This window comes from Oncorhynchus nerka, linkage group LG12, assembly GCF_034236695.1.
Source record: "Oncorhynchus nerka isolate Pitt River linkage group LG12, Oner_Uvic_2.0, whole genome shotgun sequence".
NCBI lineage: Eukaryota > Metazoa > Chordata > Actinopteri > Salmoniformes > Salmonidae > Oncorhynchus > Oncorhynchus nerka.
Genome location: NC_088407.1, coordinates 70,750,186 through 70,778,106, shown reverse-complemented (window position 1 = coordinate 70,778,106; position 27,921 = coordinate 70,750,186). Strand labels below are relative to the sequence as shown.

Here is a 27,921-nt window from a genome sequence, read left to right as displayed (position 1 = left end):
AGAAACCAAAAAGGGCGAAGAAGTAAATTGAAGACCTAATGGGTTTCCACTAGATACCACAGCAAAAGTCAAAATTGAGTGTATCGTAACAATTCATGAAATAAAAATTTACTTTATGGTTAGACATTAGGTTAGCAGTGGGGTTAAGGTTTGCTTTAAAATATAATTTTAATAAGCTCAAATGCAGAAATAGGCGGGGTTTATGACTTGGTGCTTGTGGTAACTAGTGACGACCGAACCACTGTAGCAGGAGCTTCCGGTTTGTCGGTTGATGTAGCAGAAATTAAATCGTTGTTTGGAAACATCATGTACCAAGTATTCATCTAAATCGTATGGATATTGAATAATAATATGGGTAATGTAGCTACATTATACTTGGAAAGTGTCTGCTTAATGATATGATGACTTTAATATTACGCCCTGTCGCCTAAACCAGGAAAGCTAGATAGCTAGTTAGCTATTTTAGCTAGCTAACCAACATACTTGCTAGTTTTTAGGTGATAAGTAACGTTACACTATATATACAAAAGTATGTGGACACCCCTTCAAATTAGTGGATTCGGCTATTTCAGCCACACCTGTTGCTGACAGATATAAAATCGAGCACACAGCCATGCAATCTCCATAGACAAACATTGACAGTAGAATGGCCTTACTGAAGAGCGCAGTGACTTTCAACGTGGCACCGTCATAGGATGCCACCTTTCCAACAAGTCAGTTTGTCCAATTTGTGCCCTGCTAGAGCTGGCCCGGTCAACTGTAAGTGCTGATATTGTGTTAATGTCTAGGAGCAACAACAGCTCAGCCGTGAAGTGGTAGGCCACACAAGCTCACAGACCTGAACCACAGAGTGCTGAAATGCATAGCGTATAAAAATAGTCTGTCCTCGGTTGCAACACTCACTACCGAGTTCCAAACTGCCTCTGGAAGCAAAGTCAGCTTCATGAAATGGGTTTCCATGACTGAGCAGCTGCATACAAGCCTAAGATCACCATATGCATTGCCAAGCGAGTGGTGTAAAGCTCGCTGCCATTGGACTCTTCAGCAGTGGAAATGCTTTCTCTGGAGTGATGAATCACACTTCACCATCTAGGAGTCCGATGAACGAATCTGGGTTTGGTGGATGCCAGTAGAACACGACCTGCCCCAATGCATAGTGCCAACTGTAACGTTTGGTGGAGGAGGAATAACGGTCTGGGGTTCTTTTTCATGGTTAGGACTAGGCCCCTTAGTTCCAGTGAAGGGAAATCTTAACGCTTCACCATACAATGACATTCTAGATGATTCTGTGCTTCCAACTTTGTGGCAACAGTTTGGGGAAGGCCTTGTACTGTTTCAGTATGACAATGCCCCTGTGCACAAAACGAGGACCATACAGAAAGGGTTTGTTGAAATCGGCGTGGAAGAACTTGACTGGCCTGCACAGAGCCCTGACCTCAACCCCATCGACACCTTTGGGATGAATTGGAACGCCAATTATGAGCCAGGCCTAATCGGCCAACATAATTTACCGACTTCAGTAATGCGCTTGTGGCTGAATGGAAGCAAGTCCCCGCAGCAATGTTCAAACATTTAGTGGAAAGCCTTCCCAGAAGAGTGGAGGCTATAATAGCAGCAAAGGGAAGACCATCTCCATATTAATGCCAATGATTTTGCATTGAGATGTTCGACTAGCAGGTGTCCACATACTTTTGTTCATATAATGTAGCCACATTGTTAGATGTCCGCAGTATTGTCAATAACTGACTGGTTGTATTACTGTTTCATTACAGCCGTAGCCATGAGTTCAACCTGTCCGGGACATTATTGTGGCAAGATGTTGATAAATGGCTCATTTGATGGAGAATGTGGGGTGAGTATAGTTCCAACTGAATTTGAACAAATCAACTGAGCTGTTGGAAGGCCATTCTAGCTACTAATGTAGCACTAAGTTCTGTAACCGAGTATTAGGCTAAACCCATACCCTAAAATGTAGTTGAATTATCAGGTATGTCCCAGAGGAGAGAAGACAAACATGCAGAAGATCTGTGAGAAGTGTACAGAATCCCCTGAACTTTATGACTGGCTGTACCTGGGCTTCATGGCAATGCTGCCACTGGTTCTACACTGGTTCTTCATCGAGTGGTACTCTGGGAAGAAAAGGTAATGTCTAATTTTCAGCCCAAATTACTGCAGTTATAACCAATTGTGGCATGTAGGTTAAATCACTGGAGAAGCTAATCCAGAAAAAAAAACATTACAACCTATCTGTTGTGATAATTGCGTTGTTTGCTCAATAAGCCTTGGCACTTTGTTCATAAGCCTTGGCACTTTGTTCATAAGCCTTGGCACTGTGATATAGGGCTAAAGGCCGAGATAATAAAAAGACAGTGGCAGAATAATCACGGAAGGAGTGTTGTATGGCATTGAAGGTCATTTAAAAAAAAAAAAAAATGATTTCACCTTTATTTAACCAGGTAGGCAAGTTGAGAACAAGTTGTCATTTACAATTGCGACCTGGCCAAGATAAAGCAAAGCAGTTCGACAGATACAACGACACAGAGTTACACATGGAGTAAAACAAACATACAGTCAATAATACAGTATAAACAAGTCTATATACAATGTGAGCAAATGAGGTGAGAAGGGAGGTAAAGGCAAAAAAGGCCATGGTGGCAAAGTAAATACAATATAGCAAGTAAAACACTGGAATGGTAGTTTTGCAATGGAAGAATGTGCAAAGTAGAAATAAAAATAATGGGGTGCAAAGGAGCAAAATAAATTAAATACAGTTGGGAAAGAGGTAGTTGTTTGGGCTAAATTATAGGTGGGCTATGTACAGGTGCGGTAATCTGTGAGCTGTTCTGACAGTTGGTGCTTAAAGCTAGTGAGGGAGATACAGTGCCTTGCGAAAGTATTCGGCCCCCTTGAACTTTGCGACCTTTTGCCACATTTCAGGCTTCAAACATAAAGATATAAAACTGTATTTTTTTGTGAAGAATCAACAACAAGTGGGACACAATCATGAAGTGGAACGACATTTATTGGATATTTCAAACTTTTTTAACAAATCATAAACTGAAAAATTGGGCGTGCAAAATTATTTGGTATGGGTCTGGAAGGAGAGTTTACAGTCTAACCAGACACCTAAGTATTTGTAGTTGTCCACGTATTCTAAGTCAGAGCCGTCCAGAGTAGTGATGTTGGACAGGCGGGTAGGTGCGGGTAGTGATCGGTTGAAGAGCATGCATTTAGTTTTACTTGTATTTAAGAGCAATTGGAGGCCACGGAAGGAGAGTTGTATGGCATTGCAGCTTGCCTGGAGGGTTGTTAACACAGTGTCCAAAGAAGGGCCAGAAGTATACAGAATGGTGTCGTCTTCGTAGAGGTGGATCAGAGACTCACCAGCAGCAAGAGCGACCTCATTGATGTATACAGAGAAGAGAGTCGGTCCAAGAATTGAACCCTGTGGCACCCCAATAGAGACTGCCAGAGGTCCGGACAGCAGACCCTCCGATTTGACACACTGAACTCTATCAGAGAAGTAGTTGGTGAACCAGGCGAGGCAATCATTTGAGAAACCAAGGCTGTCGAGTCTGCCGATGACGATGTGGTGATTGACCGAGTCGAAAGCCTTGGCCAGATCAATGAATACGGCTGCACAGTAATGTTTCTTATCGATGGCGGTTAAGATATCGTTTAGGACCTTGAGTGTGGCTGAGGTGCACCCATGACCAGCTCTGAAACCAGATTGCATAGCAGAGAAGGTATGGTGAGATTCGAAATGGTCGGTAATCTGTTTGTTGACTTGGCTTTCGAAGACCTTAGAAAGGCATGGTAGGATAGATATAGGTCTGTAGCAGTTTGGGTCAAGAGTGTCCCCCCCTTTGAAGAGGGGGATGACCGCAGCTGCTTTCCAATCTTTGGGAATCTCAGACGACACGAGAGGTTGAACAGGCTAGTAATAGGGGTGGCAACAATTTCTGCAGATAATTTTAGAAAGAAAGGGTCCAGATTGTCTAGCCCGGTTGATTTGTAGAGGTCCAGATTTTGCAGCTCTTTCAGAACATCAGCTGAACGGATTTGGGAGAAGGAGAAATGGGGAAGGCTTGGGCGAGTTGCTGTTGGGGGTGCAGTGCTGTTGACCGGGGTAGGAGTAGCCAGGTGGAAAGCATGGCCAGCCGTAGAAAAATGCTTATTGAAATTCTCAATTATGGTTGATTTATTAGTGGTGACAGTGTTTCCTATCTTCAGTGCAGTGGGCAGCTGGGAGGAAGTGTTCTTATTCTCCATGGACTTTACAGTGTCCCAGAACTTTTTTGAGTTAGTGTTGCAGGAAGCAAATTTCTGCTTGAAAAAGCTAGCCTTGGCTTTTCTAACTGCCTGTGTATAATGGTTTCTAGCTTCCCTGAACAGCTGCATATCACGGGGGCTGTTCGATGCTAATGCAGAACGCCATAGGATGTTTTTGTGTTGGTTAAGGGCAGTCCGGTCTGGGGAGAACCAAGGGCTATATCTGTTCCTGGTTCTACATTTCTTGAATGGGGCATGTTTATTTAAGATGGTTAGGAAGGCATTTAAAAAAAGGATAGGTCGATTAGAAAGGCCTGCTCGCTGAAGTGTTTCAGGGAGCGTTTTACAGTGATGAGTGGAGGTTGTTTGACTGCTGACCCATTACGGATGCAGGCAATGAGGCAGTGATCACTGAGATCTTGGTTGAAGACAGCAGAGGTGTATTTAGAGGGCAAGTTGGTTAGGATGATATCTATGAGGGTGCCCGTGTTTAAGGCTTTGGGGAGGTACCTGGTAGGTTCATTGATAATGTGTGTGAGATTGAGGGCATCAAGTTTAGATTGTAGGATGGCTGGGGTGTTAAGCATGTTCCAGTTTAGGTCACCTAGCAACACGAGCTCTGAAGATAGATGGGGGGCAATCAGTTCACACATGGTGTCCAGAGCACAGCTGGGGGCAGAGGGTGGTAAATGTTTTAAAATGAAACCTGTAGGTGAATTAACACTCAGTTAGCAGGCTCAAGCAAGCTAAAACCCACATGGTAGCAAAAACAAACAAGCAGAAGTTGATAAGTTAGAAATACACTACTCAAAAAAATAAAGGGAACACCAAAATAATCAAATCATATTTTATTTGTCACATACACATGGTTAGCAGATGTTAATGCGAGTGTAGCGAAATGCTTGTGCTTCTAGTTCCGACAATGCAGTAATAACCAACAAGTAATCTAGCTAACAATTCCAAAACTACTACCTTATAGACACAAGTGTAAGGGGATAAAGAATATGTACATAAAGATATATGAATGAGTGATGGTACAGAGCGGCATAGGCAAGATGCAGTAGATGGTATTGAGTGCAGTATATACATATGAGATGAGTATGTAAACAAAGTGGCATAGTTAAAGTGGCTAGTGATACATGTATTACATAAAGATGCAGTAGATGATCTAGAGTACAGTATATACGTATACATATGAGATGAATAATGTAGGGTATGTAAACATTATATTAGGTAGTATTGTTTAAAGTGGCTAATGATATATTTTACATCATTTCCCATCAATTCCCATTATTAAAGTGGCTGGAGTTGAGTCAGTGTGTTGGCAGCAGCCACTCAATGTTAGTGGTGGCTGTTTAACAGTCTGATGGCCTTGAGATAGAAGCTGTTTTTCAGTCTCTCGGTCCCAGCTTTGATGAACCTGGACTGACCTCGCCTTCTGGATGATAGCGGGGTGAACAGGCAGTGGCTCGGGTGGTTGTTGTCCTTGATGATCTTTATGGCCTTCCTGTGACATCGGGTGGTGTAGGTGTCCTGGAGGGCAGGTAGTTTACCCCTGGTGATGCGTTGTGCAGACCTCACCACCCTCTGGAGAGCCTTACGGTTGTGGGCGGAGCAGTTGCCGTACCAGGCGGTGATACAGCCCGACAGGATGCTCTCGATTGTGCATCTGTAGAAGTTTGTGAGTGCTTTTGGTGACAAGCCAAATTTCTTCAGCCTCCTGAGGTTGAAGAGGCGCTGCTGCGCCTGCTTCACGATGCTGTCTGTGTGGGTGGACCAATTCAGTTTGTCTGTGATGTGTACGCCGAGGAACTTAAAACTTACTACCCTCTCCACTACTGTTCCATCAATGTGGATAGGGGGGTGTTCCCTCTGCTGTTTCCTGAAGTCCACAATCATCTCCTTAGTTTTGTTGACGTTGAGTGTGAGGTTATTTTCCTGACACCACACTCCGGGGGCCCTCACCTCCTCCCTGTAGGCCGTCTCGTCGTTGTTGGTAATCAAGCCTACCACTGTTGTGTCGTCTGCAAACTTGATGATTGAGTTGGAGGCGTGCGTGGCCACGCAGTCGTGGGTGAACAGGGAGTACAGGAGAGGGCTCAGAACGCACCCTTGTGGGGCCCCAGTGTTGAGGATCAGCGGGGTGGAGATGTTGTTGCCTACCCTCACCACCTGGGGGCGGCCCGTCAGGAAGTCCAGTACCCAGTTGCACATCCTAGATCTGAATGAATGAAATATTCTTATTAAATACTTTTTCTTTACATAGTTGAATGTGCTGACAACAAAATCACACACAAATGATCAATGGAAATCAAATGTATCAACCCATGGAGGTCTGGATTTGGAGTCACACTCAAAATTGAAGTGGAAAACCACACTACAGGCTGATCCAACTTTGATGTAATGTCCTTAAAACAAGTCAAAATGAGGCTCAGTAGTGTGTGTGGCCTCCACGTGCCTGTATGACCTCCCTTACAACGCCTGGGCATGCTCCTGATGAGGTGGCGGATGGTCTCCTGAGGGATCTCCTCCCAGACCTGGACTAAAGCATCTGCCAACTCCTGGACAGTCTGTGGTGCAACGTGGCGTTGGTGGATGGAGCGAGACATGATGTCCCAGATGTGCTCAATTGGATTCAGGTCTGGGGAACGGGCGGGCCAGTCCATAGCATCAATGCCTTCCTCTTGCAGGAACTGCTGACACACTCCAGCCACATGAGGTCTAGCATTGTCTTGCATTAGGAGGAACCCAGGGCCAACTGCACCAGCATATGGTCTCACAAGGGGTCTGAGGATCTCATCTCGGTACCTAATGGCAGTCGGGCTACCTCTGGTGAGCACATGGAGGGCTGTGCGCCTCCATGCTCAAGACACTACGCTGACAGACACAGCAAACCTTCTTGCCACAGCTCGCATTGATGTTCCATCCTGGATGAGCTGCACTACCTGAGCCACTTGTGTGGGTTGTAGACTCCGTCTCATGCTACCACTAGAGTGAAAGCACCTCCAGCATTCAAAAGTGACCAAAACATCAGCCTGGAAGCATAGGAACTGAGAAGTGGTCTGTGGTCACCACCTGCAGAACCACTCCTTTATTGGGGGTGTCTTGCTAATTGCCTATAATTTCCACCTGTTGTCTATTCCATTTGCACAACAGCATGTGACATTTATTGTCAATCAGTGTTGCTTCCTAAGTGGACATTTTGATTTCACAGAAGTGTGATTGACTTGGAGTTGCATTGTGTTGTTTAAGTGTTCCCTTTATTTTTTTGAGCAGTGTAATTTCAACACACTTTGCTGTAGGCTACTATTTACTAGTTAACAAAAAATCATGTATGTCATATAAAATATATTTACCCCGTCCAGTATTGTAATCAAAACTTACCAGAAAGGATGTGGTCCTTGGCTCAGACATTGTAGTAGTGTGGGCTCAATAGCGTCTCATTAGTGTGCAAGATCTTGAGAATCAGCTGTACATGTGATGGAAGAGTGTACTGTGTATGCAGAGGGTTGCAATTCCATTGAATTGGGGATAGTTAAAAGCAAAATTCCCATGAACTTCCCATGGAATATCTACTGGAAAAATTCAGGAAATGTACAGGAAAGTTTCCGACCCTTTCCAACCCTAGTGACAACTAAAAGATACCAAAAGTAGCTAGCGGAGGACAACCACACAATGATATGCAACAATTCAATTTTTTTCTGTCAATAATGATGTTTGGTTTGTGATGTGATTGGTCTAAAGCCAAATCCAAACTTGCTTCCCTTGACACTTTTTTTGTTTTGTTGGTTTTGTTCGCTCTGATTCTTTCTCTGGTGAGATACATTCAGCTTCTTAAGAATGTAAGGACGTTTATGAAACTCAGAGAGATGAAAGAAATAATTTTGTATTTTTTTTTTTTAGTATTTTTAGGGGGGGGAAGCCTTGCATCCCATTGCATCCATGAACACGCTCCACTTGTCATACCCATGGCCAATAGGCTACATATTGTGACATTTACTGTAGAGCAGTGTTGGGGAAGCTACTCTGAAAATATAGTTGACCAAGTTACCAATTACTTGTAAAAGAAGTTAAGTTGCATTAAAGCTTTTTAAATAAAAAAACTGTTTACTTAACTAAAGTTACTTTTAAAAAGTAGTTCACTACATCCAAGCTATTTCGTTATAACTTATCATATCGAAATCTGAACTCTTAGACTACAAATTGCAAGACAGATCACTCGGGAGTCAGCTGTTAACAGAATGTGTAATTTATCCTATTAAACACAAAAACTATGTTTCAAGTGTGAATTAGGTATGTCTGATGCCGAAAAAGAAAGGAAATTCTTGACTACTTCACCCATATTGTATTTTATTTTTGCTACATGACAAAAAGTAATTAACTACTTAAAACACAAGATTTTGAATTTAGTTAGTCTACCATCAAGCTACTGCAAAATGTAGTTGAATTACTGGTTGAACTACATGCAGTTCACTACTCCCCAACACTGCTGTAGAGGTTTTTTATGAAAGGAGTTTAACATGGTCCTGTAGTAGCCTACTTGGTAACTCATGTTAATGTTACTGATATTATGTATATCTTTCTGAAGCTCCAGTGCCCTCTTCCAACACATCACAGCCCTGTTTGAGTGCAGCGTGTGCGGCTATGGTGAATCTGCTGGTCAACGACCCAGTGGGTCTGCTGTCTATCAGGTCTTGCAGAGTCCAGATGCTTTCAGACTGGTACACCATGCTGTACAACCCCAGCCCAGACTACATCACCACTCTACACTGCACACAGGAAGCTGTCTTTGCCCTGTGAGTAGCCGATGGCTCGTCCACATCATGAATGGGATCTATGCACTTTTAGGGCTTGTTTCTCAGTTAGTCCTGGACTCAAAGCATGCTGAAATAGCTTTTTAGTCCAAGATTAATTTCAGTCTCTATCTGGAAACAGTCTCATCATCAACTGATATGAGCTGAACATATGGAATTGGTTGGCATGTTCAGCTTCAGAGCAGTGTGCCACCATCAAGCACAGTGTGATGTGAGATGTTTTGTTCATTGAATAACATGACTTATTCTGTATCCGCAGGTACACTATAGTGTTGATCTACTACGCCTTCTGCCTAGTGTTTATGATGCTGCTTCGGCCACTCCTGGTCAAGAAGATCGCCTGTGGTCTGGGGAAATCTGACCGCTTCAAGAGCATCTACGCTGCTCTCTACTTCTTCCCCATCCTGACAGTCCTGCAAGCTGTGGGAGGCGGCCTGCTCTGTGAGTATGCTTTCAATTAAGGGTCCGTTCTGGTTCGGGCCAGCCCAGGTCAGTTTCCATTTATATAGTATTTATGGTTACATAATTGATTTATGTGAAATGCATTATTTTTAGGCCATAGGTCTTGTTGCCTCGGAAGCCTAGGCATTTCACGTTCTGTTCCAATGCCTGGGGAAGTTCTCCTCAGGAAGACCAAAAATAATATGTCCACCAGAAGTTGAGGTATGCAATTAGCATGCTGACTGCAGGAATGTCCACCAGAACTATTGCCAGAGATCACACAGGCCACAATATTTGATGGGTTTGATAAGTACAAATGTGTCACTAGTTTCCATGTAGACTCCATGACATTCCTGCAGTCAGCATGCTAATTGCATACCTCAACTTGAGACATCTGTGTTTCACCAAATAGGGCTATCTTCTGTATACCAACCCTACTTTGTCACAACACAACTGATTGGCTCAAATGCATTGAGAAGGAAATAAATTCTATAGAATGGGCCAAAATACCAGCAAACATTGTGTGAAAACCTTATTTTACTAGGCAAGACAGTTAATAACAAATTCTTATTTTCAATGACGGCCTAGGAACAGTGGGTTAACTGCCTGTTCAGGGGCAGAATGACAGATTTGTACTTTGTCAGCTCAGGGATTTGAACTTGCAACCTTTCGGTTACTAGTCCAACGCTCTAACCACTAGGCTACCCTGCCGCCCCAATGACCTCTGTCATTGCCAACAAAGGGTATATAAAAGTATTGAGATACTTTTGTTATTGACCAAATACTTATTTTCCACCATAATTTGCAAATAAATTCATTAAAAATCCTACAATGTGATTTTTCTGGATTTTTTTTCTCATTTTGTCTGTCATAGTTGAAGTGTACCTATGATGAAAATTACAGGCCTCTCATCTTTTTAAGTGGGAGAACTTGCACAATTGGTGGCTGACTAAATACTTTTTTGCCCCACTGTGTGTGTGTATATATATATATACACACACCTACTCATTCAAGGGTTTTTATTCACCGCATATATATATATATATTTATAAATCGATACTTGGTGTCAAGGTAGCTATATAATATTGTACTAAATAATAGCACGTTATCTGACTGAATTGTTTCAACCCCCATCACTAGATAACAGCCACCCTAAAAACTAAATCCAATACTGAAGACTTCCAGTAGTCGATGCAACGAGACAAGATTTGGCCTGGCGAGACTAAAGGTCTTGCCATGTGACTGTGGTATAAGCGTGATGCTTTCTGTTTTTCAGATTATGCTTTTCCATACATTATTTTGGTGTTGTCCCTGGTTACCCTGGCAGTGTACATGTCAGCCTCAGAAATACAGGCAAGAAACTGCTTATTTTATATTTTCCTAACCAACAATTTTAAAATTTTGATATCAGCTCAGTCAATAATTGTTTGAGCACATATCCCATTTCCTAAGTGTTTTCTCCCTTTACTCCTATCCATAGTCTTTCAAGAATCTCGCTGCCAAGAAGAAGCGGTTGGTGGTGCTCTTCAGCCATTGGCTACTTCACGCGTATGGCATCATCTCCATCTCCCGATTGGATAAACTGGAGCAGGACCTACCTCTATTGGCCTTGGTACCTGGACCCGCCCTTTTCTACCTGCTCACTGCCAGGTTCACTGAACCTAGCCGGATTCTGTCAGAAGGCGGCAACGGCCACTAGAACTATTTTAGATGGATGTGGGTATTAAAGTTAGACTCAGGGAATTCATGTTGCCACGAGCAGCACCGCTGATATCCACCTGTCTATCAATTCAGGAGGTGTTGTCCATGGAGATATATGGACGCTAGCCTTTACTGCCTTCTCTGAGTATGGTAGGAGGATGACTGCTGCATGCAGTGTTGATATTCCTCTCACAGTGAAAAGATTTTAGGATATTCTTAGAACTAAGCTGGGAATACAAACAACGTGTACATACTGTATGTCTATAAACTACAAAGCTCCATATATTTCAAGTGTTAATAATTGAATGGTATCGTTTGTGTCCACATGAATGTTGTCTTTACAACCTAAGGCCTAAGATGTACTGTTCATCATTGAGGCTGTTTTGAGACATGTTTTGTCATTAGATATTCACTCTGTGTCATATTATTTTGGGCACCTCAGTGGCTCAGCGATCTACGTCACTGCATCTCCGTACTAGAGGCATCACTACAGACCCTGGTTCGATCCTGGGCTGTATCACAACCGGCCATGATTGAGAGTCCCATAGGGCGGCACAATTGGCCCAGCGTCGTTAGGGTTTGGCCGGGGTTAGGCAGTCATTGTAAATAAGAATTTCTTCTAAACTGACTTGCTTAGTTAAATAAACAAATCATATATGCTCAACATCCTTGATTGTTTTAAGCTCAGATATCCTTGATTGTTGCAGTGAAATCAAAGATGGTCTCTGGATTGACCAATAGTTTAAGTTGTTAGATGTTCTTAAACTACATCTAATGTGCCAAAAACTCTGAACACATGCATACATCCAGTGGCAGATAAAATAGTTTATTATAACCTAATATTATGTTACAAGCCAAGTGGGATATAGTTCCATTATTTTGCTTGATCAAAAATGGAATGAAAATGATCCTGCTGTTTCCCCGTAAATTATGTTGGGGAAATACGCTTGTTGGATAGTAAGGAAATTAAATTGTGAATGTATTTTATGCATGCTCATTGAATGCTTGTAAATAGATGTGTTTATTAGAAATATATATTTTTATTGCAGTGTAAAACATACAGAACGAGGACTTGACTAGCTACAATTTTGACTTGTAAAATGTATTGTTCAAAAAAACTTGTGAAATGCAGTGTTATAAAGTATGAATTTTCTGAAATAAAAATCAGAAGTGTGAGTACTCATCTACTTTCATCTCATATGACTTTCATTTGTGCTGAGTTTTTGTTATAACAAAACAATTGTGTTGATGTAATCCTTCTTGATGACTCACTTTAGTTGCCCTGTTCTTTAAGTGCAATGTTTGATTTATTACTGGCTAACAGGGAACTCATGCCCTTCAGTTCCTCCTCTAGTCTACTGTTGATATCCCCCAGTTGGAACTTCCTGTCGTGGATCTTGGTCATGAGTCTGTAGATAGCCTCCAGAATCTTGTGGTCTCTCTCTGAAGATTCCTGAAGTGTTGAATGAGTCATGGATGGTTTAGTGTGGTCTCTTCATGACAGTTTACTATATACTTACAAATCACTCAAGTGCTGCACTGTGGATTTGTCAAAATACGTTAACCAGAGAAATCTGGTCATGTACACAGTTGTCTGTCAGCATGTGGTCAGGCTATAAGTTAACATCACAGGTTGTAAAAAATGAAATGGCGTATGTACAGTAAGCTGCTGGACTGACCAGCCATGTTGTAAGAATCCTTACCTCAGTCACCACAGTGTCCTCTGCCCAAGCATCAAGCAGGCTCTCTAGCGGAAGATGCATTTATAAGTTATGATGATATTGAAACCTGATAGACTGAACTAAATGTTATGCACAACGGTTTACAATAGTTGGAGTCATTGAGCTCGGCTGATGCTCACCAAATAGAGAATGAACCTCCTCTTTCAGCCACCCAATCTCCTTTGTGTGTCTTTCCTGGTCTTTCCTGGTGTTCCATATGTCCTCCTTCATTTGTTCAATACGCTGAAAAACAATGTTTACATTGAGTTTTTGCTTGGTAGGTAAGTGAGTGGTGTAGTTCAGTATGGAGGGCCATTGTGAGTGACTCATATCTCTTACCACATGCAGTCTACTGTTCTCCATATTGACCTGCTCCAGCATCATCCCGTTGTCATAGATGCTCTTCTCCATGGCGATGATGTCTGCAGTGTGAGACGTCAGCAGTTCCATGTGTTTCTCACGCAAACCCTCTAGACTCCTCTTCATGTCCTCCTGTCAGTCAGTTACAAGCATACTGTTTCAATGCTATTACACTTCACAGCTTTCCTTTTAGAGTGTGTGGTAACCAAGATGTACATACTACATGTTTTTGTTATGAAACTCACCTTTGGTTTGAGAAGTTTACTAGTGCTCTCTTTCATATCCTGGATGAAGAGCTCTAGATGATTGTTCTTACTCTTTAACTCTGGTGGGGAAAACCATTTAAGTAATTATAAAATGCTGCACTACATGATTTTTAAAGTTATAGTGAGCACATTATTTGAGAAATCTGTATATTTGTGTATGTCTACTTGATATTGTCTACTAAATCGAATCAAATTGTATTTGTCAAGTGCGCCGAATACAACAGTGAAATGTTTACTTACAAGCATTTTATCACCAATGCAGTTTTAAGAAAAAATATTTGCGAAATAAACTAAAGTAAAAAATAAAAGCGCAACAATTTAATAACAATAAAGAGGCTACTGTATATACAGGGTATATACAGGGGTTACTGAGTCAATGTGCGGGTGTACAGCTTAGTCGAGGTAATCGAGGTAATATGTACAGTACCAGTCAAAAGTTTGGACACACCTACTCATTCAAGGGTTTTTCTTTATTTAAAAAAAATATTGTCTATATTGTAGAATAATAGTGAAGACATCAAAACTATGAAATAACATATTTGGAATCATGTACTGTAGTAACCAAAAAAGTGTTAAACAAATCAAAATATATTTTATATTTGAGATTCTTCAAAGTAGCCACCCTTTGCCTTGATGACAGCTTTGCACACTCTTGGCATTCTCCCAACCAGCTTCATGAGGTAGTCACCTGGAATGCATTTAAATTAAAATGTGTGTCTTGTTAAAAGTTAATTTGTGGAATTTCTTTCCCTCTTAATGAGTTTGAGCCAATCAGTTGTGTTGTGACAAGGTAGGGGTGGTATACAGAAGATAGGCCTAAAAGACCAAGTCCATATTATGGCAAGAACAGCTCAAATAAGACAAGAGAAACAACAGTCCATCATTACTGTTCAGCAGTCTTATGGCTTGGAGTAGAATCTTTAAGAAGCCTTTTAGACCTAGACTTGGCGCTCCAGTAGCGCTTGCCGTGCAGTAGCAGAGAGAACAGTCTATGACTAGGGTGGCCGGAGTCATTGGCAATTTTTAGGGCCTTCCTCTGACACCGCCTGGTATAGAGGTCCTGGATGGCAGGAAGCTTGGCCCCAGTGATGTACTGGGCCATACGCACTACCCTCTGTTGCGCTTTGTGGTCTTAGGTTGAGCAGTTGCAATACCAGGCGGTGATGCAACCGGTCAGGATGCTTTTGATGGTGCAGCTGTAGAACTTTTTGAGGATCTGAGGACCCATGCCTACTCTGTTCAGTCTTCTGAGGGGGAATAGGCATGGTCATGCCCTCTTCACAACTGTCTTGGTGTGTTTGGACCATGATAGTTTGTTGGTGATGTGGACACCAAGGAACTTGAAGCTATCAACCTGCTCCACTCTACAGCCCATTCGATGAGAATGTGAGCTTGCTCAGCCCTCCTCTTCCAGTAGTCCAAGATCATCTCCTTTGTCTTGATCACGTTGAGAGATAGGTTGTTGGCCTGGCACCACACTGCCAGGTCTCTGATTGAGCAGTCATGGTTGAACAGGGAGTACGGGAGGGGACTAAGCACGTACCCCTGAGGGGCCCCTGTGTTGAGGATCAGCGTGTTCAGTCCCAGGGTCCTTAGCTTAATGACGAGCTTTGAGGGCACTATGGTGTTGAACGCTGAGCTGTAGTCAAGGAACAGCATTCTCACGTAGGTGTTCCTTTTGTCCAGGTGGAAAAGGGCATTGTTGATTCAATCAATCCCTATACCAGTCTGCTGTTCCCACATGCTTCAAGAGGGCCACCATTGTTCCTGTTCCCAAGAAAGCTAAGGTAACTGAGCTAAACGACTACCGCCCCGTAGCACTCACTTCCGTCATCATGAAGTGCTTTGAGAGACTAGTCAAGGACCATATCACCTCCACCCTACCTGACACCCTAGACCCACTCCAATTTGCTTACCGCCCAAATAGGTCCACAGACGATGCAATCTCAACCACACTGCACACTGCCCTAACCCATCTGGACAAGAGGAATACCTATGTGAGAATGCTGTTCATCGACTACAGCTCGGCATTCAACACCATAGTACCCTCCAAGCTCGTCATCAAGCTCGAGACCCTGGGTCTCGACCCCGCCCTGTGCAACTGGGTACTGGACTTCCTGACGGGCCGCCCCCAGGTGGTGAGGGTAGGCAACAACATCTCCTCCCCGCTGATCCTCAACACGGGGCCCCACAAGGGTGCGTTCTGAGCCCTCTCCTGTACTCCCTGTTCACCCACGACTGCGTGGCCACGCACGCCTCCAACTCAATCATCAAGTTTGCGGACGACACAACAGTGGTAGGCTTGATTACCAACAACGACGAGACGGCCTACAGGGTGGAGGTGAGGGCCCTCGGAGTGTGGTGTCAGGAAAATAACCTCACACTCAACGTCAACAAAACTAAGGAGATGATTGTGGACTTCAGGAAACAGCAGAGGGAACACCCCCTATCCACATCGATGGAACAGTAGTGGAGAGGGTAGCAAGTTTTAAGTTCCTCGGCATACACATCACAGACAAACTGAATTGGTCCACTCACACAGACAGCGTCGTGAAGAAGGCGCAGCAGCGCCTCTTCAACCTCAGGAGGCTGAAGAAATTCGGCTTGTCACCAAAAGCACTCACAAACTTCTACAGATGCACAATCGAGAGCATCCTGGCGGGCTGTATCACCGCCTGGTACGGCAACTGCTCCGCCCTCAACCGTAAGGCTCTCCAGAGGGTAGTGAGGTCTGCACAACGCATCACCGGGGGCAAACTACCTGCCCTCCAGGACACCTACACCACCCGATGTTACAGGAAGGCCATAAAGATCATCAAGGACATCAACCACCCGAGCCACTGCCTGTTCACCCCGCTATCATCCAGAAGGCGAGGTCAGTACAGATGCATCAAAGCTGGGACCGAGAGACTGAAAAACAGCTTCTATCTCAAGGCCATCAGACTGTTAAACAGCCACCACTAACATTGAGTGGCTGCTGCCAACACACTGACATTGACGCTGACCCAACTCCAGCCACTTTAATAATGGGAATTGATGGGAAATGATGTAAATATATCACTAGCCACTTTAAACAATGCTACCTTATATAATGTTACTTACCCTACATTATTCATCTCATATGCATACGTATATACTGTACTCTATATCATCGACTGCATCCTTATGTAATACATGTATCACTAGCCACTTTAACTATGCCACTTTGTTTACTTTGTCTACATACTCATCTCATATGTATATACTGTACTCGATACCATCTACTGTATGCTGCCCTGTACCATCACTCATTCATATATCCTCATGTACATATTCTTTATCCCCTTACACTGTGTATAAGACAGTAGTTTTGGAATTGTTAGTTAGATTACTTGTTGGTTATTACTGCATTGTCGGAACTAGAAGCACAAGCATTTCGCTACACTCGCACTAACATCTGCTAACCATGTGTATGTGACAAATCAAATTTGATTTGAGTGCAATACAGATTGCGTCATCTGTAGATCTGTTGGGTCGGTATGCAAATTGGAGAGGGTCTAGGGTTTCTGGGATGATGGTGTTGATGTGAGCCATGACCAGCCTTTCAAAGCACTTCATGGCCACAGATGTGAGTGCTACGGGTCAGTAGTCATTTAGGCAGGTTACCTTGGTGTTCTTGGGCACAGGGACTATGGTGGTCTGCTTGAAACATGTAGGTATTACAGACTCAGCCAAGGACAGGTTGAAAATATCAGTGACACTTGCCAGTTGGTCAGCGCATGTTCGCAGTACACGTCCTGGTAATCCGCCTGGCCCTGCGGCCTGTTTAAAGGTCTTACTCACATCAGCTACGGTGAGCGTGATCACACAGTCATCCAGAACAGCTGGTGCTCTCATGCATGCATCAGTGTTGCTTGCCTCGAAGCGCGCATAGAAGTAATTTAACTTGTCTGATAGGCTTGTGTCACTGGGTAGCTCACGTCTGGCCTTCCCTTTGTAGTCCGTAATAGTTTGCAAGCCCTGCCACATCCGACGAGCGTTGGAGCAGGTATAGTATGATTCAATATTAGTCCTGTATTCACTCTTTGCCTGTTTGATGGTTTGTCTGAGGGCATAGCGGGATTTCTTATAAGCGTCCGGGTTATAGTCCTGCTCCTTGAAAGCAGCAGCTCTACCCTTTAGCTCAGTGTGGATGTTACCTGTAATCCATGGCTTCTGGTTGGTGCACATACGATCACTGTGGGGACAACGTCATCTATGCACTTATTGATGAAGCCGGTGACTGATGTGGTATACTCAATGCCATCCGATGAGTTCCGGAACATATTCCAGTCTAAACAGGTCAACATTCACAACAACCACCCGAGCCACTGCCTGTTCACCCAGCTACCATCTAGAAGGCGAAGTCAGTACAGGGCCATCAAAGCTGGGACCGAGAGACTGAAAAACAGCTTCTATCTCAATACCATCAGACTGTTAAACAACCATCACTAACACAGGGAGGCTGCTGCCTACATACAGACTTGAAATCATTGGCCACTTTAATAAATGGATCACTAGTCACTTTAATAATGGCACTTTAATAATGTTTACATATCTTGCATTACTCATCTCATATGTATATACTATATTTTATACCATCTATTGCATCTTGCCTATGCTGCTCGGTCATCGCTCATCCATATATTTATATGTATATTCTTATTCCACCCCTTTACTTAGATTTGTGTGTATTAGGTAGCTGCACTGTCGGAACTAGAAGCACAAGCATTTCACTACAGTACACTCGCAATAACATCTGCATGTGTATGTGACCAATACAATTTGATTTGATCTGTGCTAGCAAAACAGTCCTGTAGCTTAGCATCTGTGTCATCTGACCACTTCCGTATTGAGCGAGTCACTGGTACTTCCTGCTTTAGTTTTTGATTGTAAGAAGGAATCAGGAGGATAGAATTATGGTCAGATTTGCCAAATGGAGGGCGAGGGAGAGCTTTGTACGCGTGCGGCTCTGTGTTATTATAGTTGTTATTATAGATATATTAGCAGATTATTGGGTCAGTACCTGAAGTATGGTTTTTTAGTTTTTGGTGCCTGGACTGGTCAATATAAAACTGGGCCTCCGCCTCCTCCAAGATAGACTCTTTACCCTTCAGGTCCTCCTCCTTCTCCAGTCGGCTCTGTATCACTGACTCCGCTTCAGTCTAATTTCACAGAAGAAGAAGACATTAAATACATGTTTTCTCAACAGCTTGTATTCGTGATGAGTCTTACTAATGTCCGCTAGCTGAGTTAGATGTAAAATGTAAATATATATATATACTTACGATGAACTGTTGGATCTCGGCATTGTAGGAAATGGTCATCTGTTCATTCCCCTCCTCTGCCTTAACAATCTTGTTACTGAGACGTTCAATCAACGCGCCCATGAATACATGCTCTCTGAGTTTCTTCTCCTGATTTAAATGTTTATGAAATATAAATGAATAAAACAAATATGAAGTGCATGTGCTATCTCAATAGATTCCTGAAGAATGAAGGAAAAATAAGCTAACCTCTTCAAGCAGTTCCTCATATCTCCTCCTGGTTAAACCGATATTAGAGTGGACCTCTTTCACATGCTGTACTTGATCTTTTTTTAGATTCTCCAGAGACTGGCACAGTACTTCTTTTTCAACTTCAAAGATTGCTCTGAAAAGAAAAGGTAAAAACCGTAGACCGCATCAAATCACCCAATTTATGAAGAGAAAGTCAAAGTCTATAATGAAATGAAGAGATACTATTTGTTGCTTACATGTTCTTCTTTTCTTTATTGAGCTGTCCATGCAGTTCATCCACATTTCTTTCAAACAGGTCTGCATTAACTCTATGAGAAACAAAATGCTAACTAGGTAAGCAACTATTCTGACAATTCTGCATGACATTTACTTTATTTTTAGTGTATAACTAAACAAGGAGATAAAAGCTCTATAGTTTGCAAGATAATTATTTAGAATGTTTATACATTATATTTCAAACTTGGTCAGATGGTTAATGCTGTCCTTAGTGAAATAGGTTACTTTGATACTACACAAAAGTGTCAAAACTCGTAGGGGAGATTATAGACTAATATTATAAAATGGACCATATTACTTACATATTGGTTTCATGGAGTTGTTTGATCTCTTCATCCATTTCTCTGATCTCAATTTTATGTTTAGCGATCGATGCAATGCGCTCCTCAAGTCTAAGTCTGGACTTTTCTAAGCTGAAAATCAATCAAACAAACAAACAGATGATAAAATGCAGTGGTGTAAAGTACTTAAGTAGTACTTTAGAGTATGTTCACTTAAGTAGTTTTTTGGGTGTATCTGTACTTTACTATTTATATTTTTGACTACATTTACTTCACTACATTCCTTAAGAAAATATTGTACTTTTTACTCCATACATTTTCCTTGACATCCAAAAGTACTCGTTACATTTTGAATGCTTAGCAGAACAGGAAAAAAGTCAACTTCACCCACTTATCACCCGAACATCCCTGATCATCCCTACTGCCTCTGATCTGGTGGACTCACTAAACCAACATGCTTTGTTTGTAAATTATGTCTGAGTGTTGGAGTGTGCCCCCTGGCTGTTTGTAAATGATGTCTGAGTGTTGGAGTGTGCCCCTGGCTGTTTGTAAATGATGTCTGAGTGTTGGAGTGTGCCCCTGGCTGTTTGTAAATGATGTCTGAGTGTTGGAGTGTGCCCCTGGCTGTTTGTAAATGATGTCTGAGTGTTGGAGTGTGCCCCTGGCTGTTTGTAAATGATGTCTGAGTGTTGGAGTGTGCCCCTGGCTGTTTGTAAATGATGTCTGAGTGTTGGAGTGTGCCCCTGGCTGTTTGTAAATGATGTCTGAGTGTTGGAGTGTGCCCCTGGCTGTTTGTAAATGATGTCTGAGTGTTGGTGTGCCCCTGTGTTTGCCCCTGGCTGTTTGTAAATGATGTCTGAGTGTTGGAGTGTGCCCCTGGCTGTTTGTAAATGATGTCTGAGTGTTGGAGTGTGCCCCTGGCTGTTTGTAAATGATGTCTGAGTGTTGGAGTGTGCCCCTGGCTGTTTGTAAATTATGTCTGAGTGTTGGAGTGTGTCCCTGGCTGTTTGTAAATGATGTCTGAGTGTTGGAGTGGGCCCCTGGCTGTTTGTAAATGATGTCTGAGTGTTGGAGTGTGTCCCTGGCTGTTTGTAAATTATGTCTGAGTGTTGGAGTGGACCACTGGCTGTTTGTAAATTATGTCTGAGTGTTGGAGTGTGTCCCTGGCTGTTTGTAAATGATGTCTGAGTGTTGGAGTGGGCCCCTGGCTGTTTGTAAATGATGTCTGAGTGTTGGAGTGTGTCCCTGGCTGTTTGTAAATTATGTCTGAGTGGACCACTGGCTGTTTGTAAATGATGTCTGAGTGTTGGAGTGTGTCCCTGGCTGTTTGTAAATGATGTCTGAGTGTTGGAGTGTGTCCCTGGCTGTTTGTAAATTATGTCTGAGTGTTGGAGTGTGTCCCTGGCTGTTTGTAAATGATGTCTGAGTGTTGGAGTGTGCCCCTGGCTGTTTGTAAATGATGTCTGAGTGTTGGAGTGTGTCCCTGACTGTTTGTAAATGATGTCTGAGTGTTGGAGTGTGCCCCTGGCTGTTTGTAAATGATTTCTGAGTGTTGGAGTGGGCCCCTGGCCTTCCATAAATTAAAAAAACAAGAAAATGGTGCCATCTGATTTGCTTAAAAGAAGGAATTTGAAATTATATATACTTTTACTTTTGATCCTTAAGTATATTTTAAACCAAATAGTTTTTGACATTTACTCAAGTAGAAGTTTACTGGGTGACTTTTACTTGAGTCATTTTCTATTCAATTATCTTTACTTTTACTCAAGTATGACAGTTGGGTACTTTTTACACCACTGATAAAATGTAAGTAAAAATGACTGTCAGCAAAGTAAAGGGAAAGCAGTGTTGCAGGTTGACTTGATCCTTCGTAGGTACAGGATGCAAAGAGGTATAGATGGAATACCGTCTTGAGACATTGAGGTGTTCAGCCATGACGTCGTCCTCCTCTTTCCTTTGAGCTTTAAATCTGTCAGACATCTTAGCAATAGACTCCAGGCGGATGGCATTCACTATCTGGCCCTCCTCCATCTCACCATCCACCTGCACACATAACAGAACAGAGCCCATCTACACAGCGCCGATCTATAATGCATGAGAATCCTCTACAACAGAGATCATCAACTAGGGGGCCGGAGCATAATTATAAATCATTTGTAGACTGCAAATTGACCGCAAGTAGCCCAAACAGATATATTTGACTAAAACACAACTTTGAACCTTGCTTACATTTGTATACGATCACATATATCTCTCTTTTATGTGTAGGAATAGTTTCAAACAAATCTCCAAAATGAAAATCCCTTGGAGCTGATTTGCTGGTGATTTTTACAGTCTTATGTTCAACAATAAAAATGTTTTTTTGTTGTGTTTTTTAGCGAACCCTGCTCTACAATCACCTAATACTGCCTCCCCCAGACCACACGAGCCCCGCATATCATCCCAGGGGGGTGTTCAGTAGCGAGTAAACATTTTGAAACGGGGAGGTACTACCTGAAGTCAAAGCCAAACTTCAGCATCATAAATTTGTTTCACATACACTACATGGCCAAAAGTATGTGGACACCTGATCGTCCAACATATCATTCCAAAATCATGGTCATTAATATGGAGTTGGTCCCCCCTTTGCTACTATAACAGCCTCCACTCCTCTGGGAAGGCTTTCCACTCGATATTGGAACATTGCTGCGGGGACTTGCTTCCATATATAGCCACAAGCATTAGTGAGGTCGGCGTTTCAATTCATCCCAAAGGTGTTCAATGGGGTTGAGGTCAGGGCTCTGTGCAGGCCAGTTATGTTCTTCCACACCGATCTAAAAAAAAAACATTTGTGTATGGACCTCAATTGCGCACGAGGGCACTGTCATGCTGAAACAGGAAAGGGCCTTCCCAAACTGTTACCACAAAGTTGGAAGCATAGAATCGTCTAGAATGTCATTGTATACTGTAAAGTTAAGATTTCCCTTCACTGGAACTAAGGGGCCTAGCCCGAACCATGAAAAACAGCCCTAGACCATTATTCCTCCTCCACCAAACTTTACAGTTGGCACTATGAATAGGGGAAGGTAGCGTTCTCCTGGCATCCGCCAAACCCAGATTGGTCCGTCGGACTGCCAGATGGTGACGTGTGATTCATCACTCCAGAGAACGCATTTCCACATTTCCACTACAGTCCAATGGTGGCAAGCTTTACACCACTCCAGCCGACGCTTGGCATTGCGCATGGTGATCTTAGGCTTATGTGCAGCTGCTTGGCCATGGGCAGCGTACGAACAGTTCTTGTACTGACATTGCTTCCAGAGGCAGTTTGAAACTAGGTAGTGAGTGTTACAACCGAGGAAAGATGATTTTTTACGTGCTACGCACTTCAGCACTTGTCGTCCCATTCTGTGAGCTTGTATCGCCTATCACTTCGTCGCTGAGCCGTTGTTGCTCTTAGACGTTTCCACTTCACAATAACAGCACTTACAGTTGATCGGGGCATCTCTAGCAGGGCATAAATTTGACAAACTGACTTGTTGGCAAGGCGGCATTTAATGACGGTACCACGTTGAAAGTCACTGAGCTCTTCAGTAAGGCCATTCTATTGCCAATGTTTGTTTATGGAGATTGCATGACTGTGTGTTCGATTTTGTTCACCTGTTAGCAACGGGTGTGGCTGAAATAGCCGAATCCACTAATTTGAAGGGATGTCCACATACTTTTGTATATATAGTGTATGATTCTGACTTTTGCCAGACACATACAAACACCCCAACTCCTCTACAAGGGGATACCAGGAGAGTAATTCTATTCAAAGGGCATTTTCTTCACGTTCAGTCAGCCTGTCATCGGATCATATGGCCACACACAGCTGCTATGCCCTTTGATGGACTGTGTGAACTCTAGCACATCAGAGGACACTCCAGTGAACTGTCTCTCTTAAAGGTCAGACTTAGCACAAAGTGCCTTTGAAGGAATACTTTCTAAAAATATCAATTTGACTACAGAACAGTAAGGCTGAGGCCTCTGGCAATGGCAGGAAATCGATGTCTCACATCTGACATCATGCAGGTGTTTATAATCCATTCCACCATAGCAACACCAACAGAGAGAAGAGAAGAGAAGAGGAGAATGAAGCAACATGTTGCCCTGGAGCTGTACTGTAGTAGTAGCATCGCTTTGGAAGAATCTAACCATCTCTTACCTCTACAATCTTTTCCTGTAGTGCCTGAACTTTCAGTTCAAATACAATTCTCACTTCAGCCAACTCCTTTATATGAAATTCCCTGTGGAAACAATGGTTCATGAGTGGAAAAATATGGAATGATGGAAGCAGACATGATGTAACATACAGTATCCCTTGCATTCCATGTATGCTCCATGCTTACGCAACATACAGTACCTGGATGAATGCAAATCTTACTTCTGAAGAACAAGTTCCTCAAATGTGTTGATCTCGTCTGCCAGCTGCTCTTTGTATTGGATTTCAGATGCTGTCCGTTTGGCTATACTTTGCTCTAACTGGACAATGTGCTGCAATGAAGGAAGAGTGTTGGGTGAAATAACACAATTTATAAATATGTATTTAAATCCAGTGGTGGAGATAGTACCAATTGTCAAGATACCTTCATATAAAATGACTGAAGTAAAAGTGAAAGTAACCCAGTAAAGTACTACTTGAGTAAAATTCTTAAACTATTTGGTTTTAAATATACTTAAGTATCAAAAGTAAATGTAAATAATTACTCAAATATACTTAAGAATCAAAAGTAAAAGTAAATGCTATAAATAATTTCAAATTCCTTATATTAAGCAAACAAGACAGTATGATTTTCTTGTTTTCTTTATTAACGGAGAGCCAGGGACACACTCCAACACTTAGATATAATTTAAAAACGAAGCATTTGTGTTTAGTGAGTGCCAGATCAGAGGCAGTAGGGATGACCACGTGTCCTCTTGATAATGGCATGAATTGGACCATTTTCCTGTCCTGCTAAGCATTCAAAATGTCACAAGTACTTTTGGGTGCCAGGGAAAATTCATGGGAGTGAAAAGTACATATTTTCTTTAGTTATGTAGTGGAGTAAATGTAGTCAAAAATATATATCGTTAAGTAAAGTACAGATTCACCAAAAACTACTTAAGTAGTACAATTTTTACTTAGTTACTTTACACCACTGTTTATATCATACTATAAATGAATAAAAAAAGGCAGTTATAGCAAGTGAAGAGCATTAGTCGAAAATGTAATTAATTTACTACTTCACTGAAATACTTCAGTTCACTTGCTTTTTTTTGCTCTGTGACTTTGTCCTCCTTATCCAGCAGTTCTGCTAAAAAAATGTCCAGCTCCCTGCTTTTCTTCTCATTGTTCTTCTTCTGGTCCTGTATGTTATTGATGACTTCCTCACACTAGACCAGCAAGGAGGATAAGATTAAGACGGTGCCTCACAGCAGGGTATAGTATCTCAGATACTGTAAGCAGGTAGCGGTTAAGAGCATTGGGCTAGTAACCGAAAAGTTTCTGGTTTGAATCCAACAGCCGATTAGGTTAAACATCTGCTGATGTGCCCTTGAGCAAGGGACTTTTAAACCTAATTGCTCCTGTGCATCTGCTAAATAACAAACATTTAAGCATTTAAAATGTAGCTATAATAAGAGGTGACTGTGATGTACCTCTCTCTGAAGATTCTCATTTGTTTCAACAAACATCTTCCTCTCTTGAATCATGTCTTCCTCTAGCTCCACTTTAGTGTTCTCCACATCTGTGATCTTGGCTTTCCCTTCTTTGATCTCGTTCATTGTTTCATTGAGCAGAATCTGTTTATTGGCCTTCTCTGACAGCTGGTAGTTTAATTGGTTGATGACATTTTCATGGTCACCTTTTACCAACTCTCTCTCAGGACTGAAAAAGATTCCAAAACAAGTAATAACAAGTTATAACATCATGGATGTTATGTGAAATGTTGCCAATTTTGTTATGATCTGTTACACCTATACATTGCTCAACATTACTTATATTACTTACTAAAGAATAGCATTTTGCTTTTCAAGGACTTCCTGTTTTTTCTCCATTAATTCTATTTCTTGCACTATACTGTTCAGTTCATCTTGGAGTTGAGTAATTTGACCCGCATTTATATTTCTTGCAGCCGCAACACCAGCTGAAAGGGACAATGACACATATCTGTGAGAAAAACATGACTGGATAGCTTTTTCATTCTAGCTTTAAGGCAAGAACAGGCAACAAGGCCTCTCTAGGCATAAGTGACATAAGCAGTCGCTTAGGAACTCAGTCTTAACTTACTGTTGAGAATAGTAGAACACACAAGGTGCAAGTTTGACATTATTCTCTTGTTATGTCAGTCACTGACAGTCACTCAGTTAGCCATGTCAGCTAACCATTTTTTATATTGGTAAGTTAGTCTAGCCAGCTATCTAAACTTGTAGTAATCATGTCCAAATACCGACAGGTCACGCAGTGCACATGCCCAGGGACCCTGGCTTCCAGGGGGCCCCCACTGATTTTGTAAGTCACTCTCACTCAGATATCATTAACATGGCATAAGTCATGGCAAAATGTTAGAATGGCAGGAAATTAGCTGTAAAACTGCAAATCTTTTCTCGCTGACTCATGGCAAAATGAGAATTGCATGATATATTTTTATAAAATTGCAACATTTTCTCTCAGCACAATGGAAAAATGTGTAGAATTGCAGGAAATGTACTTTAGAACTGCAACATTTTTCAAGATTAGGGCCCCCAAAGGGCTAGAGCCGGGCAATATTAATTTCTTTCCACTGGGCACAGACATCAGTTCAATGTTTAGTTTTGATTTACATTTAGTTGTCAACTAAAGTGAATTAATTGTGAAATCCACAAAACATTTCCACCATGTCATTGGATATAGTTTAAAAGTTGGGTGAAAAAATATGAAATTCCCTTACGTTGATGACTTCCTTCCAATTCCAGTCAGGTTTCCACGTTGATTCAACATCATCACACTTATATTTTGGGTTGAAATGATGTGGAAACAACATTGATCCAACCAGGTTTTGCCCAGTGGGTTGTATTCTATGAAATCACATCATTGGGGTATATAAGTTATTACCTGATATCTCATTCTGAACATCATCATGGATATTCTGGCATTGATGTCGGAGTTTGCTTGTTTCAATAGTTTCTACCTCCAGTTGTTCATGGACTACTCTTCTGGAAGTCTCCTGATTCATAGAAAATAGGGGTTTCAAAAGAGTGTGTAAAGCAAGGGGTTTCAAAAGAGTGTGTAAAGCAAGGGGTTTCAAAAGAGTGTGTAAAGCAAGGGGTTTCAAAAGAGTGTGTAAAGCAAGTGTTCTGGCCTCTATGGCCATTGTCTCTATGGACTTGAATGTAAATGTTTTATTAGTTGTATGTACAGGATACACATGGTATACACAGTCTAACGAAAGTCTTACTTGCAGGTTCATTCTCGACAATGCAACAACAATAAGAAATAAGAACAGATATGAATACGAACATAAAGTCAATGGCTCAGGATAATATACTTTATATTTACCTAACCACTGGGCACAGACGTAAATTCAACGTCTATTCCTCGTTGGTTCAGTGTGTGCCCAGTGGATAGGTTTACATTCCACTTTAGATAATCGATTAGTTTATTAGTCTATTTATTAAATCAATCATATTGGTCGCAACAATATTTAGACTACCCGATGTTCGATCTTCTCTTTCCCTATTGGCATATGCCTACCAGTTCAGTGATGGCAGCAGCTATTTCTTTCAGGTGATGACTGGCCTCAGGACTGAATGGAACTCCCTCATCCCTCAGCTGCTTGTCTATGTCAAGGCAAACGTTCAAACAGGCAAGTTGTGCTATTAGCGATGTAAATTTAGATCTGATACAGTACTTATTTGAAACATTAAAATGATTCAACTTGGCAACTACAAATCAAAGTAATCGGTTGGGTTGCATCACGTCTGCGCTCATTCACAAGTGTAGGAGTTGTCAACACTGAAAAGTAGCAGTTTATCCGATGCTTCTCTATACGTTTCATTTACGATAGGTAGGGGCTAGCTAGCTATAGTCACTCATGACATGTGTAACAGTAGCAAGAGAGAGAGGCGCATTTTGTTTTCTTACCTAATTCGCCCAAATGCTCCAAAGCAACCAGAACAGCTGGAAAGTCAGGCACTAAGCAAGATGCCATGTCGAATGTAAAATATATGCAAATAGCTAGCTTCGTTGACTTGTATCAGTGTTTGGCGTTTGC

The 27,921-nt window shown here is 42.1% G+C and overlaps 2 protein-coding genes across 2 annotated transcripts; one reads left to right on the top strand and one right to left on the bottom strand.

Annotated features, from left to right (window-relative positions):
• Nucleotides 1-236: 236 nt before the first annotated feature.
• On the top strand, nt 237-12,415 carry LOC115138669 (JNK1/MAPK8-associated membrane protein-like). Its single transcript, XM_029675771.2, is given in 8 exon segments — nt 237-355; nt 1,773-1,852; nt 1,988-2,142; nt 8,861-8,909; nt 8,911-9,068; nt 9,346-9,527; nt 10,804-10,880; nt 11,008-12,415. Coding segments are annotated over 8 exon segments (924 nt in total). The 5' UTR covers nt 237-351; the 3' UTR covers nt 11,227-12,415.
• ccdc175 (coiled-coil domain containing 175) lies at nt 12,034-27,921 on the bottom strand. The gene is made up of 19 exons (XM_029675770.2): nt 27,792-27,921; nt 27,402-27,487; nt 26,763-26,874; nt 25,680-25,815; nt 25,328-25,556; nt 24,941-25,063; nt 24,075-24,184; nt 23,856-23,937; nt 21,576-21,712; nt 19,691-19,801; nt 19,349-19,420; nt 19,110-19,245; nt 18,882-19,010; nt 18,620-18,758; nt 13,555-13,634; nt 13,289-13,441; nt 13,090-13,192; nt 12,932-12,975; nt 12,034-12,681 (listed from the first exon to the last, which is right to left on the bottom strand). The coding sequence occupies exons 1-19, from the start codon at nt 27,856-27,858 to the stop codon at nt 12,502-12,504; spliced, it is 2,229 nt and encodes a 742-aa protein (XP_029531630.2). The 5' UTR covers nt 27,859-27,921; the 3' UTR covers nt 12,034-12,501.